Source organism: Hemicordylus capensis, chromosome 5 (genome assembly GCF_027244095.1).
Source record: "Hemicordylus capensis ecotype Gifberg chromosome 5, rHemCap1.1.pri, whole genome shotgun sequence".
Classification (NCBI taxonomy): Eukaryota; Metazoa; Chordata; class Lepidosauria; order Squamata; family Cordylidae; genus Hemicordylus; species Hemicordylus capensis.
This window is the reverse complement of record NC_069661.1, coordinates 74,139,776-74,157,610: the sequence shown is the minus strand read 5'-3', so window position 1 is coordinate 74,157,610 and position 17,835 is coordinate 74,139,776. Positions and strand designations below refer to the sequence as shown.

Here is a 17,835-nt window from a genome sequence, read left to right as displayed (position 1 = left end):
AGCGCATTCACAGTTTGGAACAGCGATCCTAGAAACCATCCTTCCATAGATGCCCACTTCTCCCATCACCTTGGTGAGTAGCTTGCTAATCTCCAGAGTGTGGAGGACAATAGGACCACTACCAAGAAAGTCAGGTTGCTTACCTGTAACAGTAGTTCTTGATAGTGGCCCATTGTTCTTCACACAACCCTCCCTCTTCCCCACTTAGCAGTCACTTACCTGATTATCATGGTGGTTGAGGACTGAGGAAGGTAATGTCAGAGGGGATGCTTATGTCACTAGGGGCTACTGCCAAAAGGCCTTCGACCTTTCAGATGGTTCGCCTGGTCATGTCTACGTAGGCGCAGTAATCCAGAGTGTGAAAAACAATGGGACCACTACAAGAACTACTGTTACAGGTAAGCAACCTGACTTTCCCAATGTGTCATGTATATAGTTTAGAAAGAAGCCTATTTTTGTTGAATGCCTTGAGATTAGATGTTCAACAACATATTTGTTTACTCTTGTTTTTATGTGATTAGCATGATTCAAACCTATCAATATAAGCTCTTTGATTGGTATCTTATAAAGCTGTTTTTGTGATGAAGCATTTCCTTTGCTTGGTTGAGCTGTGTGCCAGCTGCGCCTTTCTATCTTATGTGAGTACTTTGTATTTCTACCTCTTAGGATTTGATACCAGCATTTTGCCAATTTGCAAGGATTCCCTTGGCTGGATGTTTAACAGGCTTGATACGAACTATGACCTGCTTTTGGACCAGTCAGAGCTTGGAAGCATTTACCTTGACAAGAATGAACAGTGCACCAAGGCATTCTTCAATTCATGTGATACTTACAAAGACAGTTTGATATCTAATAATGAGTGGTGCTACTGCTTCCAGAGACAGCAAGGTAGAAGAATATCACAGTTGTTTGTTAAATGCTAAAGAAATAATGGAAAACTACAAGTAAAGTGTTTTATGAGAATTTAAGTTCTGAGTACTGTGAACAATTCAGTGGGTATTACCCACAGAACAAGTTCTGCTTGCACAATGGAGCTTTCTCATATTCCGCTTCTTGGGCAACCCTTCACATTTTCTGGAAAGCAGCTCCTGAGGAGTACAGACCTCAAAAACACAGTGGAATATAGCACCACAAGGGGCCTAAATTGAGGAGGAAAATTGGTGGAAATCTTAGATTGCTCCTCTTTGTGTGCAGCAAAATTGTCTCCTGCTTCCCAACTAATATAAAAAGAGCCACACTTTTAAAAGTATAATATGCATAATTTGGCTACTTATAATAATTTGATATCATCCTCAAATTAACCTGAAAATACTTGGGTTTTGGTTTGTTTTTGTTTTTAAAGAAGCCAGAAATAGTTAAACGTTTAATGATTATACAGTGCCATAGGGCTCTGACCTGACTGATACTCATCGGCAGTTTTACCAATGGCATAGATGAAGGGGTAGAGGGAATTCTTATATGTGCAGATAACACAAAACTGGGTTATCTATTTAATAGGTATAAGAAGACATGAATACAATTAAAAATTACTTTGAGAGAATGGGAAACTGGCCTGGACCTAACAAAATGGAATTCAGTAAAGACAAATGCACATTCTACACTTGGGTTTTAAAAAGAAAGTCAACTGCACAAGTCTAGGATGAAGGACCTGGCTTGAAGGAGCACATCTGAAAAGGATCTTGGGATTATAGTCTATCACAGGCTAAATATGAGTCAGCAGTGTGATTCAGCTGCTAAAAAGACTAATACAATTTTAGGATGCATTATTAGAATCTCAGGTTCCAATCAAGAGGAACTAGTTTCCCCAAGAAATGAACAAGCTTGAGGAAACTGGGTATGTTTAGAGAATGAGAAGATTAAGGGATTAAAGGACTTGATATCACTTCAGCTAGCTGAAGGGCTGTTACCTAGAAGAAAGAAAAGACTTGTTCTGTTCATTCCCAGAAGGCAGGAATAGATCTAATGGTCTTAAGTTACAGTAGAGCAGATTTCATTTGAACAGTAGAAGAAACTTCTCAAAGGTAAGAGCAATTCAACTATAAGGCCAATTACCTAGAGAGATGGTGGGCTCCCCCTCGGTAGAGCTCTTCAAGGAAAGGCTGAGCAGCCATTGGTTGGGAATACTTTCCCTCTGGATTTCCTGCTTCAAGCAAGGAGTTGGACCAGATGGCCTACAAGGACTCTTTATGACTTTTAAGTAGTTTCTAAACACATTTGTTCTACAGTTTCACCACTGCTTGACAGGAAAACAACATTCTTTCTCAGAAATTAGCAACTTTTTTAAAAAAAAAACCATGCTTTTCAAACACCTTTAGCTTTCTTTCAGGGAAAAATGTTCAAAATGAAGGGTAAATGTGCACTGTTCTGCTTGAATTGTCACTATTGTATTTCCGTTTATATTGATTTTCTTATCGGATGCATGAATAATATAAAAGGGTATGTTGGTATTTGTAGATCTTATTCAATAGATGATGCTCAGCCAATAGATACAAATGAGAATATATATTTTTAGTTATAAACTTGAATGGCTTTTATGCTTAGAAGAATCACAGTGATTCAGTATTATGGATTAAACTACTGTAGTAAGAACAGCTTTAGCGGAATTTTCAAAGCACCATATAATAGAGACAAACTAAAAAACCAATGACAATACTGGGTCTTATTTCTTTTCTTAAAACTAAAACCATCTTATTAATGAAGTAAATAGACAGTGAGACTGTTCTCTCAAGCAGCCTAGCCCAAGATAAAGCAATCTAGCCTGGATTAGGCTGCTTGTGTAGAGCGCCGGGATCCACGTGGATCCCAGCACACCTGCCCAGCTTAACCCAGATCTGAAGCCCAGCTCTTAGCTGAGGTTAAGGGAGCAAGCACTCCCTTAACCCAGCTGCAGGGATTGTGTATCTCCTCGGGCTGCGAGTAGATATAGAGATGGGTGCCTAGAGGACCCATCTGACAGTGGATCCCATCAATCCACCGCATTTGTGTAGATATCTGGAGGGATATCTGGAGGTTGGGACATGTCATCCCGGCCTGCAGAACTCCACGCTGTGTGGCGTAGCACAGATTGTCTGGGAGTGCGGTCTGTGCTCCCAGCAGCCTTTCTGTGATCATCTGGGGGGAAGGTGAGTTGGAGCAGCCTCTTCCCTGCCCAACCTGTTGTGTGAATGGCTTCAATTTCTATCATTTCAATTAATTGTACTCCCCTGTCCCTCACTGCCCCATGTTGCACTCTGGTAAAATCTAGTTTTGATGTTTGGTTGCATAGATGTAATTCCTTTCAAAATTAACAACAAAGTAATTTTGGTTCAGATTAATTGTTCAAATTAATTTCATGGATATTAAAGTGCAAATAGTGTCATGGGGGGGGGCATTCTTAGGGTGGAATTGAGCCAAAGTTGAACACTTCTAAATCTCATTGAGTAAAATTCCAGCAATTTAAGTTTGTGCTTAATTCTCTAATTGAAATAGATGGGTATTGTGTGCCACCCTCAGAACTGGGATAACTCAACAGTACAATAAATTATATTTGAAACTCTTCTACTTGAGAAACAAGTAGAAATGAACACACACGCACACACCTTCTCTCTTTCTCACTTTGCTTTAACAGTTCATTCATTCAGTGAGATTTTGCTTGTAGGTGAACACTGAGGGCTATTGAAATAATAGAAATTAGTGTATTATCTACTCAAGTCAAGATTGCACAAGGTTGCTAACACATTTAAAATATTGTTTCTTTTTCACATAAGAGCAGAATAAAAATAATCTTGAGACAAAGAGAGTTATTTTTCTCTTTCAATATTATTCTTCAAGGTCTTCCCATGTAATTTCCTGACAGTAGATTCAGAACAGACAAGAAGAAGTACTGTTTATAAGATATGGTGATGGCTACTAACTTGCCTTGCATTGAAAAGAATGAGGCAAGCTTCTGCAGATTAGGTTCAGCAAATAGCTTTTGTCAGTAATAGCCAGGTGAAAGGCCATATACATTTGATTACCAGATGGTGGGAAGCAGTGTGTGGTTGACAGCTTCAAGCTTTGCTTATGAACTTCCCAGAGATATCTGGATGGGGAATCCGGATGGGGAATCCAGACATCTAGTGTAAGCAGAATGCTGGGCTAAATCAACCTTCAGTCTGATTCAGAAGGTGATTCTTCTGTTCTCATTGTAACAAGATTGACTTACAAAATACAACCTGAATAACACTGATGGAAGGGGTAGTAAGCCACTTTTGAAAGAATATATTTGAATTTAGGTTGTAGACTTGAGCAGTCTGTTTTTCAGTTCTCAAATATAACTTCAGTTTCACATGTCTGATGTCATTCTAGACCCACCTTGCCAGACAGAGCTCAGCAACATTCAGAAACAGCAAGGGGGAAAGAAACTCCTAGGTAAGTCATAGATCATTCTTTTGAAGTTTTTATTGCTTACATAAATAACCCTAGTGAAACTGCAACACAAAATCAATATGAATCCTAAAATGATGGACCAAACTAAATTCCAGTAACAGAATGTATAAAGTCTTTGAAAGCTATTAAAGTTAGTTTTATTAGTGTATCAGTTCCAAGATATTACACTGGTTTTATTACTAGAATGCCCATTTTTACACTTGGTAGGGGGAGAGAGAGAGAGAACAAGGGAGGGAAAGGGCTAAATGATACAGTAATAAAATATCTGGCTTTAAATGTTCTGTCTAATATTTTATGTAAAGTGCAGATCTGTTTTATGAATAATTCTTTGACTCTAAATATGTGTATTGATATTACAATTAAAAGAGTATCATATTTTCTTACGTACCTGCACATAGAAATAACTTCAAAGCAGTCAGGTGTTTATGGTGCATAAAATAAATAGAACTTTTATTCTGATATATGTAAGTATTTTGGAATGGTAGTGCCAGTAAAGTTATGATGAGTTATTTCAGCATTCCGTTGAATGTTGAAAGAGCCAGCGTGGTGTAGTGGTTAGAGTGCTGGACTAGGACCAGGGAGACCTGAGTTCAAACCCCCATTCAGCCATGATACTAGCTGGGTGACTAAGGGCCAGTCACTTCTCTCTCAGCCTAACCTACTTCACAGGGTTGTTGTGGGGAGAAACCTAAGTATGTAGTACACTGCTTTGGGCTCCTTGAAGGAAGAGCGGGATATAAATGTAAAATAATAATAATAATCTTAATAATAATAACAATATTACACAATATAAGCGGAAATATATGCTGAATATAAGCACAATATAAGCGGAAAATCAGACATCACCAAGACCTGGCAATGGCTTAAAAATGGCAACTTGAAGAAAGAAACAGAGGGTTTATTACTGGCTGCACAAGAACAGGCAATAAGAACAAAAGTAGAAAAGTCAACAACAAACAGCAAGTGCCACCTTTGTAAAGAAACAGATGAAACAGTGGACCACCTAATCAGCTGTTGTAAAAAGATCGCACAGACTGACTACAAACAAAGGCATGACAAGGTAGCAGAGATGATACACTGGAATATCTGCAAAAAATACAAGCTACCTGTAGCCAAAGATTGGTGGGACCATAAAATTGAAAAAGTGGTAGAAAATGAAGATGTAAAAATATTATGGGACTTCCGACCACAAACAGACAAACATCTGCCACACAATACACCAGATATAACTGTAGTCGAGAAGAGAGAAAAACAAGTCAAAATAATCGACATAGAAATACCAGGGGGTAGCAGAATAGAAGAAAAAGAAATAGAAAAAATCACCAAATACAAAGATCTACAAATTGAAATTGAAAGGCTGTGGCAGAAAAAGACCAAAATAATCCCAGTGGTAATTGGCGCCCTGGGTGCAGATCCAAAAGACCTTGAAGAGCACCTCAACACCATAGGGGCCACAGAAATCACCATCAGCCAATTACAAAAAGCAACTTTACTGGGAACAGCCTATATTTTGCGAAGATATCTATAATAACCAACAGTATTGATGATAAAATTCAGCCATCTCAGGTCCTTGGGAAGGACTCGATGTCTGGATAAAACGAACCCAGTCAATAACACCTGTCTGACTGTGTAAACAAGAAATAATATAAGTATTGAACATTCTGTTGCTTATAAAATTAAAAGTATCCATCCAATCCTTCTGAAATTTTGCATATATCAGCTAGGTGTCAAGAGACCCAACCGTTCCAAATACATTTTTAAAAGTGCTTCAGAGGACGCTGATTTGATACACCACTCTGTTAGAAGCAACATACACTATTATTGCCACTTTAGGTCCAACTGCATAGTGAAAACAGGATTCCTTTTATTATAAACTCTTCTGAATTATAATTACTGGCTGACATTCTGTGCAATGAAACACTGGGTACAGACCCTCACGCTCGTAATGTTGTGGAACAGTGCTGGTGGGCTGCTACCTAACATTGCCCAATCCCAGTTGGGCATTGTTACCATTATTTCCACTGGACATAGCGTAGTGCAGTTGCACAGTTTTAAACAGCAGCGCACCAGCCTTGCCCTGCAACACTGAGGGCATTGTTTGAGGTATGAACAGCTGCATGGGAGAGTCTGTTTTGCCCAAGTTTTGCTGTGCTGAATGCCAGCCCCCGCTATTTATTTATGGATTTGTTTAGCATATTTATATACCGCCCAAAACTTATGTCTCTGGGCAATTTGCAGTAAAACAACACAGATTAAAACCAACAATTTAATTTAACAGATTAATTTAAAACAAGTTAAAAACAATGATAAATTCTATAAGTCTAATTAAACTGTGTGTTAAAGTTGTCACCAGTTGAATGAAATCTTGATTGATTCTGTCTTTATTAAATTTGAATATCAATAACAGTTTTGTTTTTGGGTGACATGAGTACTGTCTTAGAAGTATTCCATTGGTGGATGACAGGCAGTGAGTCCTATCAGCCTTAATCTGACTCTTGGTGACTCTGGGCAGGCCCTGCAATTGCTCACATGCCTCCCTTTTTACTGTTCTTTAATCTGGCTGTTTTCCAGTTTTATCACTCAGGCTTTTATATATTTCTGTCTTCTCATGTCTTTTAACTTTGTTACATGCATTTTTATGCCCCCCACCTTTTAATGCCTATCATGCATTTTAATGACTTTTTCCCTATTTCTCAGGCTTTTAGGCCCTGGTGCTTTTGGTGTATTATCTACTATTTTTAGTATTTTTAGTCCCTTTAGCATTAATATGTACCATTTTATATGTAATCACTTTTTATCTGCTCTCACTTTTAACATGTAATCACCCTTATACTTTATGCTGGTCTGTGACCGTAATAAATATTGATTGATAACAGTATTCTCTCTTACTTGAGCAAGAAATCAGGCAATAAGGTGTTATTTATTGCCTGAAGTTTTGTTTAACTACTTATATGAAAAATTTCTTTTTAACATTTGGTACCTGATTAATCAAGGACTCCTTTTTAATTGAGCCAAAGTTTCTGAATTGATTGATCTAATCAGTTTAAATGATTGAACATTGCAGCCTTACTGTACTATGACATGTATTAGAAATTCCTCAAAAGCCCTGTTGAGCTCACAATTTTATGACAGTACATGAACATTTGTTTATCATTTTAAGAAATATTAGTTATATATCAAGAAGAACTATAGGTAAATATATAAAGAAGCCATATCTGAAATAGAATAGCTGATAGCAAATGATTAAGAAAAATAAAATACACCTTTGCATTTGAGATTGGTGCCTGTTAAAATTAGGAAATATCTACTGTCCTTGTCTCAAATACTATTGAAATATTACTTACAAGTGATTAATCTCAGTCAAGTAAGTTTCTGGTTCTTTTGTGTCTCAACTCTGACCAAGGTAGAAGTAACATCTGATCCCAGCTGTACCAAGTGCTGTTTCCATGACACTTTGAGAGGAACCTCCATTTTTTCTGGATTCTGATGACGTGGTGGTCAGAGAGATACAGCATTTAGATATTCTTGATGCAAAGTGGAACTATCCCTTTTTCCAAATGATGGGAGAGATGTGTGAGAAGTTGAACTTTGACAGTCTGGTCTAACTTTCAGAAAAGTTGCCAAAAGACTATTTGAACTGGATTAATCCATAAATAATTGATATTGTTGGATAGTTTGTCATGCTGCTTCAGGTTGTAGGCTTTGCCAAGTAACACATTTGAAATTGAAAGTGACAACTGTGCATGCTGTGGCTTCCCTAAATCTGGTTCTTACGAAATTATTAAATATCATATGTGCATGCCCCACATCAGGCTGATTGTTAATACACTACTCCATGGAAGAGGCACACAGATTTTTTTTGGGTGGGGGTGGGTGGGTGGGGGGAACAAATCAAGCATTTTATGCAAGCAAGCAAGATTCATAATACTGAAAGCTGGGGAGTGGGTGGTGGTGGAAATCACATCACAATGCTGACACAGAATGCATTTCTTTTGCCTGTATGAATTGTTTACAGAAGGATTCCATATATATCCTCCAGAATCTATTAATTTCTGTTCTACTAATATACTTGGCTTGAATGGACTCTGTGAAACATTGAAATTGCTTGAATGTTTACAGTCCTACTTATTCTTATAGCTTTACATTTGTTCAATAGTCTTTCTGCATTATCAGACTGAGATTCACAAACTCCTACGCAATAATGAGGAATCAAAAACTGGTGTAAAAAGAAGTCAGCACAGAAAGAAAATGGTGGCATAAATTGGTCTTATTTTCAATACATTTCAATGTTATATATCTGCTTAAGAGGGGGAAATTGTATCTGTAAACACAAATAAAATACCAAAAGCAACCCCCATCCCTTCCTGCATTTTATATTCAATATAATCATATATAAAACCATAATAGACTCTTTCATATATATATATATATGTATACATGACATACATACACACACATTTAGAAAGGGAGGATGGTGGGTGCTATTACCTGCCCATGAAATTTATATTGATAATTGTTTCCTTTGACATTAGAACTGTTATGAAGCATTGCTCTAGCAGAGAATGCTCCCTCTATTAGTTATGCTGACATAATCAAAAGAACAATATACATTTAAAGATAGCAGTAGATTCGGGATGTGCATGGAACCGTTTGGTGCTCCATTCAAGAGGGTGGGGGGGTGCTCTCAGCATTGGCCATTTGTGTGGCAACGCTGATCCTGGCTCCAAGGAGGCTAATCCCGGCTGATCCCTGTATGCCCGCTTTTTGGAGGAGCGCAACCAGGGGGGAAGCAGCAGGGCGGGCCTGGCAGATAGGCAGCAACTTTCCTGCCCCTTAAAGTGCCCCCTGCCCTCCGGGAGTATGTGGAACCAGTTCCATGTACATCCCTACAGTAGATCAATGAAAAGATAAATATGGCCTATTAGGAACATAGGAAGCTGCCATATACTGAGTCAGACCATAGGCCCATCTAACTCAGTATTGTTTACACAGATTGACAGAGGCTTCTCCAAGGTTGCAGGCAGGAATCTCTCTCTGCCCTATCTTGGAGATGCCACGGAGGGAACTTGGAACCTTCTGTTCTTCCCAGAGTGGCTCCATCCCCTAATGGGAATATCTTACAGTGCTCACACATCGTCTCCCATTCATATGCAAGCAGGGCGCACCCTACTTAGCTTACGGAACAGTCATGTTTGTTTCCACAGGACCGGCTCTTCTCTCCTTGTCTGTGGAGTGGAGACCTTTTTATAGTCAGTCATAGGAAATTTTGGTTTAATACTACAACTTACCTGAGCATCCTTACCCAAGGATTAAAGAGTAAATCTGAAATACAGTTCATCAGAAAAAAATAATAATAATATCATTCACATTCTCGGCTACTGTGTTAGGACATCTCCTGGGTTATCATCCCATGCTCGCTCCAGGGCAGGACATATGCAAATTAGCAAAAACTATAAGAGGAGCTTGATGGTAACCCCTCCCAGTTCTTTTCATCCTGCCAGCGCTCCAGTAAAGGACTCTTCAGCCTGCTTCTTCGTTTCCCTTACTACTGTTGCTTCATTTTGGTTCAGCTAAGTCCCTTGACTTCTTTTTCCTGTCTCGTCCTCCCTCTGTTACCTACTCTTCCCCATTTTGGTTGAAGACAGAACACTGCTTTATGCTGCTAGAGTGACTGCTTTTGAGGGTCTTTTTAAATGTCTATGATTGCACAGGGCAGTATATCCCTCTATGTGATGAAGATGGGTACTACAAACCAACCCAGTGCCATGGAAGTGCAGGACAATGCTGGTGTGTTGACAGATATGGCAATGAGGTAACGGGATCCAGAACACATGGTGCTGCAGATTGTGGTAAGTCTCAGAAATCTTCCTATTGTTCACATTAGGAATAAGAAAACAGTGACATTTCAGTGCCATGTCAACTGAAAAATCTAAGGACTTATTCTGTAACCTAGAGTTCAGCCTCTTGCCTGACTATCTATAGGAAGCAGAAGATTGGATTTCCTCACTTAACTTAGAGATAATGATTGCTTTCAAAGAAGGTATATTAGAATTCACAATTCATAACTTCTTTCCACCCCCCAACTTGTGGGTAAGTTTTTAAATAAAGCATTTGCTAGCCCCATGAGTATTGTGCTAAATCAGTTTTCTCAGTAAACTGCAATCAAAACCTTCTCAATTATAGGCCCATTAAATAATTAAACAGACACAACTTGATATCATTTGATTCGTCTTCAACTTCATTAGAAGTCATTGTTTTCTACTGCTTTTAATAATGAAAGTTAACTTTGACAAGTTTCTTTTGTATTTATACTCCAGGCAAAATATATAATTTAACTGAACAGCGTTTGATAGATGTGCTTAACTCCTTGCTAGCATTTTTATAATTAGCATTTGGGGGAAATGTGGAGAGAGAGGAACTTACTATCACATGGGATTCCATTCAATATTTATTTTGCAAAGTGAATATGATATGTTGTAATTGAATTATAGTCTGTAATATGTATATAATGTACTTAAAATTAGTGACTTCAGGGATTGTTTGTAAAATGAAACTTCTTCAGCAAAATGTGTTTTAAAAAAACCCAATTAATGTTTCAACTCTCCACTAAGATGACATCCTTGAGATGCCGATCTCTGTCAACTAGGTTAAAACCTTAACATGGCCATCGAGGGACAGGAGTTCTTTGAGAACTGCAAGGACCCTGCAGTCACTTGGACTCTCAGTATCTGGATGGCTGGTCTAATGTTTAGGGAAAAACAGCCCATTCATCAGTGCTCTTTCTTCTCTAGCCAGCTATTACCATTGTATAGCTGCCTGATTCTTCACAAGAGCCATAAAGCCTCTGTTGCTTTCAACCCAACCAGGGATAGGACCGCAAACTATAGTCAGTAGCTACCATGGGTCCTACAGTATTATTTATCTTATTTCAAAAAGGGAAAATTTAGTATTACTGTCATCTTGAAGCAAACCTTTACATCAAGTAAAACAGCTATGCTTTTTCTTAGTTATTGATCTAGAAACATCAGGTGATTTTGCCAGTGGTGATTTCCATGAATGGACGGATGATGAGGATGATGATATGATGAATGATGAAGATGAAATTGAAGATGACGATGAAGATGAAGGAGATGATGATGACGATGATGACCATGAAGGATATATTTGATGCTTTTAGCTATGAATAAATTGTCTCTTTCTAATATTTACAAGATGGCATCCCAGAAAATTCCCATACCTTTGAAAGTCAAAAGGATTCTAAACAACATGTATATTTTGTATGATTACTTGAAATATTGCAGCTGGAGTCATAGACTTTCTTTGTTTAAATGAAAATCATTATATTATGTGTTTTTATATGCCATTGAGCAGAAGAAAACACACTGGAGTCTAGCCTGAAGAAAGAAATGTGTATGTGCTACTAAAAAGAAACCTTTAAATGTGCAGATAATCATAAGGACAACCAAACTTTTAAAATTTCCATGAGGAAAAAAACATGACATATTCTGTTTGGGAATATGTATGTATGGCCACTTCTAGTACAGTAGCTATAAGTAAAGAAATGTTTAACTTTCGCGTGATTTAGATCCTGTGGAGATTTTTCCCCCCTTCAAAATGTGCATGGACCGGATAAGCAAAGCTCAGTAAAGACATAACATGTTGCCAGCTTATAATTTTCCAGAGGAGTGGAGAAGCTGAGACTGTAGAAGTGGAGTCAGGCCCTCCTTTGTGTTTGAAACTGTTATGTTTTTGACTTTGAAATTACTAGGATCTTGACATGATGTTTTTAAAATGCAGTAAACCTGGACAAGCATAGATTCTGCAAATATAAAGTTTTGTTGTCCTTTTGTTTTCAGTTTTTCTTTTTTTGTGTCAAAATCATAAAAGCTTGTTATGTGTGCAGGCGACCTGATCATGTTGCCTTTATTTCTATAGTGTTCTAACCATAAAATTAGTTTTAACATATTTTAATGGGGAAACTTTACATAAAACGTGTTTATATATTACTGTACTTGATGACCCTTGCCCCAAGAAACACTTTCTAACCCATTAGTATGATATTTAGTTTTCTAACTCATAACTAATTTTACATCTCTCCTAATTCATATTGCCCTTTTTGATTTCTAGTTCAGAACTTTAGAGCAGTATTGTAAGGTGCCTTGCAAAATAGAAATAGAAAGATTTATAGCATGCATACCGATATAAAATTATTGGGCAATAGCTGAGCTTTACCAAATTCCAAATTTAATATCAGTATAGGTACTGCTGCTGGAATGGAGAAATGGGTTATTTTCCCGCCACCCCCATTGTTATGTAATTATCATGTAGAATACATTATAATTCTTAAGTAGAATAGCATTCAAGTTTGACTGTAGAGAAAATTATTTTAATCATTGTATTTATGTTAGCATGTTAATTAATTGTGTAGACGTTTTGAAACTCCACCATTTTCATTCATATCAGACCTGTGGCTTTATGCCATACTAAAACCGAAAGAACTTGTATAATATTATGCAAGCAGTTGTTTAATTTCAACTGTGTGTTAATGTTTTCCCTGCAGATGTTTATCTGCAGCTAACTAAAAGGAAAAAAATGGTTTCTTCTTTGAGTTTGATTTCAATAGGTTTAATACTAAATTTAATATCTTATGTTATATTAAAGTATACGGCAGTTTTCTTTTAATGTTTATGTATAGTTTGCAAAATAAAGACTCTTGTAACCAAGCTTTACCCAGATGCTGTAATGATTCTTGTGGATATAGCTAACAACACCTTTGGCAGCCTTTTTCTTCTAAGAAACATAGAATACTGCCCTGGAACCAAATGAAGAATGCAGTTCACCAGGCAGTGATTGTGTGATACACTCCATGTATTTCATTGTGATTTCAGCTGGAACAGTGTTCTGTGGAATATGCTCAAGCCATAGCTAGCCATTTCTCCAGGGAAGGTCTACCTGCATTAGACTTTAATTGGAAGGAATTTGTTGAATGTGAGGAGGAGATGTGGGGATTGAAACTCTGCTAATATTTGTCTTTTTTAAAAAATGATCCGTACATGGGGCTTGCAAACAAGAAGATACTGGCTCTAAAGTTCTTCATCTGCTTCTCCATGTTTTCATATGCACCCACATGAAAGTTTACCCTGCCATTGTACAGTATGAGGGACCAGACCAGCCTAATAGAGTTCTTGTACAATAGTACAGCTTTGAATAGGCTGTGTATATGTGGGTTGCATGCACATACACACACAGTTGAGAAACATATGGTGGCAGCCTTCAGGAGTAGGACTGAGGGCTGGGGCCAACTTACTGTCTTGGACCGCTGGAAGGAAGACTCCTGTTCACTTCATTGCTTAGTTCTTAGTTAGGCTTGATACAGGTATGTGTCTTTGGTTGAACTTAAATGGGGAAGTGGGGGACGACTCTGGGGCAGCTATACCAGTGGTGGTGGGGAATCAGTGAAGACGTGGCATTGGTAGGCCAGCGGGTCATTACAGGGGAAGGCAGTTTAGAAATTTAATTGTTGTTGCCCCTTCCAGCAGGCCTACCACCTCTTTGACCTTGGAGAGCAATGCCACCCACCTTGGAGAGTAATGCCACCCACCCACAGAACCTCGCCTTATTACTCTGTAATGCCAGGTCAGTTCAAAATCAATCTGAGGTACTGCATAACTTGATCATGGATGAAGGAGGTGACCTGCTATGTATTACATAGCAGCTATGTTTTACATAGTTGGTCGAGAGAGGCTAGTGGTCCAGTTTGGTCTCAGCTTCTCCCAGAGGGGTACTCTATGGTGGTGCAGGTGAGAGGATGTGGGCGGGGAGGTGTGGTGGCTGTGGTATATAAGAATACCATTTCCTTTACCAGGATCTCTTGTCAGGGATCTGGCCTATATTGAATGTGTGTACCTAGGTTTAGAGACAGGGATAGAATGGGGCTTCTGCTGGTGTACCGATCACACTGCTGCCCAGTGGAGTCCCTAACTGAGCTGACGGACCTGGTTGCTGAGTTGGCATTGGAGTGGACCAGGTTGTTGGTGGTGGGGGACTTCAGTGTTTATTTCGGGACTGGGTTGTCAGGAATGGCTCAAGAGTTCTTAGTGGCCATGATGACTGTGGGCCTATCCCAATTGGTCTCTGGACCAACACATGATGGTCACATGCTTGATTTAGTCTTTTGCTCTGATCAGGCTGGTGTTCTGTGGGTGGGGACTCCTGTCATCTCCCCATTGTCATGGACGGATGACCATCTGGTTAAGATAGAACTTACAGCCATGATCCAGCTTTGCAGGGGTGGAGGACCTATTAGATTGGTTTGCCCAAGGAAGTAATTGGATCCAATAGGATTCCAAGAGGCCTTGGAAGGGTTTAGAGTTGGCTCTGTTACTGATTCCGTTGATGCTCTGGTGCAAACATGGAATAATGAACTCACTAGAGCAGTAGACATAATCGCTTCTAAGGGTCCTCTCCAACTTGCTTTAAAGATAACTACAAGAGCTGAAGTGGTGAGGTAGACGGCTAGAGCGCAAGTGGAGGAAGACTCAGTGCGAGTCTGATCAGGCACATTTGAAGATCTATGCTCTGGCAGTGCAGGTGGCAAAAAAGCAGTTCTTTTCTGCTCACATTGCTTCCACAAATTCAAATCCAACTGAGTTGTCTAGGGTTCTGAGGGTGCTAGTATGTACCTCTCCCCCTTGAATTTAAACTTGGAACCATCCTTTACTCACTGTGAATCTTCAACAACTCCTTTGCAGATTAAATCTCTCGTATTCAGGTAGAGCTGAATTCCACAGCAACTGCAGAGTCTACTGTGGAGGTGTCCAGCAACTCCTCTTATGGGATTAGGTTGGATCATTTTCAGTTTGTGACTCCTGAGGAAGTGGACAAGCTGCTTCAGACTGTGCACTCTACAATCTGTTCTCTTGACCTTTGCTCAACTTGGCTTATCTCATCTGATAATCATATTTATCAGGGCCAGGTCTCTTGGCCTAGGTATTGGGGGGGGGCATTTAATAGTGGAGCTTCTTTTTTAATTTGTTCTGGGTGAGATAATCTTAGAATGTGTCTGGGCTTAACTGGAGATGGGGAGACAGGGGGTGTGTCTGCTGACTGTGGGGCGGCCATTCCGGTCGTGGTGGGGAACAGAAGAAGGAACGTTGGCAGGTCAGCGGGCTGTTATAAGGGAAGGGGACTTGGAAATCTAATAGCTGTTTCCCCTTCTGGCTGTCCTGCCAGCCCTTTGACCTTGGGGAGCAGTGCCAATGATCCTTGGAGCATAGCCTTGCTCCTCTGTAATGCCAGGTCGGTCCAGAACAAATCAGAAACCATTACTAGCGGCCATGATGACTATGGGCCTATCCCAAGTGGTCTCGGGGCCGACGCACATTGCTGGTCACACGCTTGATTTGGTCTTTCACTCTGATCAGGGTGGTGTTCCATGGGTGGGGAATCCTGTGATTTCCCCTTTGTCATGGACAGACCACCATCTGGTTAAGGTTGGACTCACAATCACTTCCCACCTTCACAGGGGTGAGGGACCCATTAGGATGATCCGGCCGAGAAGGTTATTGGATCCAGTAGGATTTCAAGAAGCCTTGGAGGGATTTAGTGTTGGCTCTTCTGGTGATCCTGTTGAGATCCAATCCAGGATCTGGTGATCCTGGTGGAGAATTGGAACAGCAAACTCACTGGGGCAGTAGACATGATTGCTCCTAAGCGTCCTCTCCGACCTGCTTCAAAATTGGCCCCTTGGTATACGGAAGAATTATGGGGGCTGAAGCGGTGAGGTAGACGACTGGAGCGCAAGTGGAGAAAGACTCTGCTTGAATCCGACAGATTGCAACATAGAGCTCATTTGAAGACCTATGCTCAGGCAATACGTGCAGCAAAGAAGTGATTCTTTTCTGCCCGTATTGCATCCGCAAGTTCACGTCCAGCGTTGTTCAGGGTTGTGAGAGGGCTAGTGAGTGCCCTTTCTCCCTTGAATCAGAATCTGGAACCATCAGTTACCTGCTGTGATGTGTTTAATGGATTCTTTGTGGGGAAAATCTCTCGTATTCGGGCCAACTTATACTCGGTCTCCACAATTACCTCAGTGTCTGATGTGGAGGTGTCCAGTGACTCCTCTTGTGTGATTAGGTTGGATCAGTTCCAGTTTGTGACTCCTGAGGATGTGAACAAGCTGATGGAATGGTGCGGCCTACCACCTGTTCTCTTGACCCTTGTCCAACATGGCTTATATTATCTGGCAGGGGGGTTGTTGTAGAGGACCTGGTAGAGATTATAAACACGTCTCTGAGGGAAGGTAGGATGCCTCTTTTGCAATTATTAGACCGCTTCTGAAGAAGCCTACCCTGAATCCCTTGGACTTGAACAACTACAGGCCTGTCTCCAACCTTCCGTGGCTGGGCAAGGTAATTGAGAGGGTGGTGGCCTCCCAGCTCCAGACAGTCTTGGATGAAAGTGATTATCTTGACCCATTTCAAACTGGCTTTCGGGCTGGCTATGGGGTGGAGACTGCCTTGGTCAGCCTGATGGATGATCTCCAATTGGCAATTGACAGAGGAAGTGTGACTCTGTTGGTCCTTTTGGACCTCTCGGCGGCTTTCGATACTATCAACCATAGTATCCTTCTGGAGCGTCTGAGGGGGTTGGGAGTTGGAGGCACTGCTTTGTGGTGGTTCCACTCCTACCTTTCAGGCAGGTTCCAGGTGGTTTCCCTTGGAGACTGCTGTTCTTCAAAATCTGAACTTTTGTATGGTGTTCCCCAGGGCTCCATATTGTCTCCAATGTTGTTTAATATCTACATGAAACTGCTGGGAGAGATCATCAGGAGATTTGGTGCAGGGTGCTATCAGTATGCTGATGACACCCAAATCTATTTCTCCTTGTCAGCATCATCGGGAGAGGGCATAACCTCCCTTAATGCTTGCCTGGAGTCGGTGATGGGCTGGATGAGGGATAACAAACTGAGACTGAATCCGGCTAAGACAGAGGTACTCATTGTGCGGGGTCGGAACTCAAGAGATTATTTTGATCTGCCTGTTCTTGATGGGGTCACACTTCTCCAGGTACGCAATCTACGGGTCCTTCTGGATCCAAGCCTCTCTCTGGTATCCCAGGTTGAGGTGGTGGCCAGAAGTGCCTTCTATCAGCTTTGGCTGATACGCCAGCTGCATCCATTCCTTGAGGTGAATGACCTCAAAACAGTGGTACATCTGCTGGTAATCTCCAGACTGGATTACTGTAATGCGCTCTATGTGGGGCTGCCCTTGTACATAGTCCGGAAACTACAGCTGGTCCAGAATGCAGCAGCCAGGCTGGTCTCTAGGTCATCTCGGAGAGACCATATAACTCCTGTATTGAAGGAGCTACACTCGCTGCCGATATGTTTCCGGGCAAAATACAAGGTGCTGGTTATAACCTATAAAG

At 40.4% G+C, this 17,835-nt stretch overlaps 1 protein-coding gene across 7 annotated transcripts in view; it reads left to right on the top strand.

Moving 5' to 3' along the window:
- Positions 1–13,130, top strand: part of SPOCK3 (SPARC (osteonectin), cwcv and kazal like domains proteoglycan 3) — a 284,446-nt gene extending 271,316 nt beyond the window's left edge. For 6 of the 7 annotated variants that reach the window (XM_053254078.1, XM_053254076.1, XM_053254080.1 and 3 more), the window contains 4 exons: positions 667–888; positions 4,327–4,389; positions 10,119–10,256; positions 11,415–13,130. In XM_053254078.1, coding sequence (XP_053110053.1) covers positions 667–888; positions 4,327–4,389; positions 10,119–10,256; positions 11,415–11,575 — 584 coding nt within the window. In that variant the 3' untranslated portion in view covers positions 11,576–13,130. Of the gene's footprint in view, positions 1–666; positions 889–4,326; positions 4,390–7,814; positions 8,262–10,118; positions 10,257–11,414 lie in introns of those variants that run through there. The other variant, XM_053254081.1, reaches the window with a different exon arrangement.
- Positions 13,131–17,835: the final 4,705 nt, after the last annotated feature.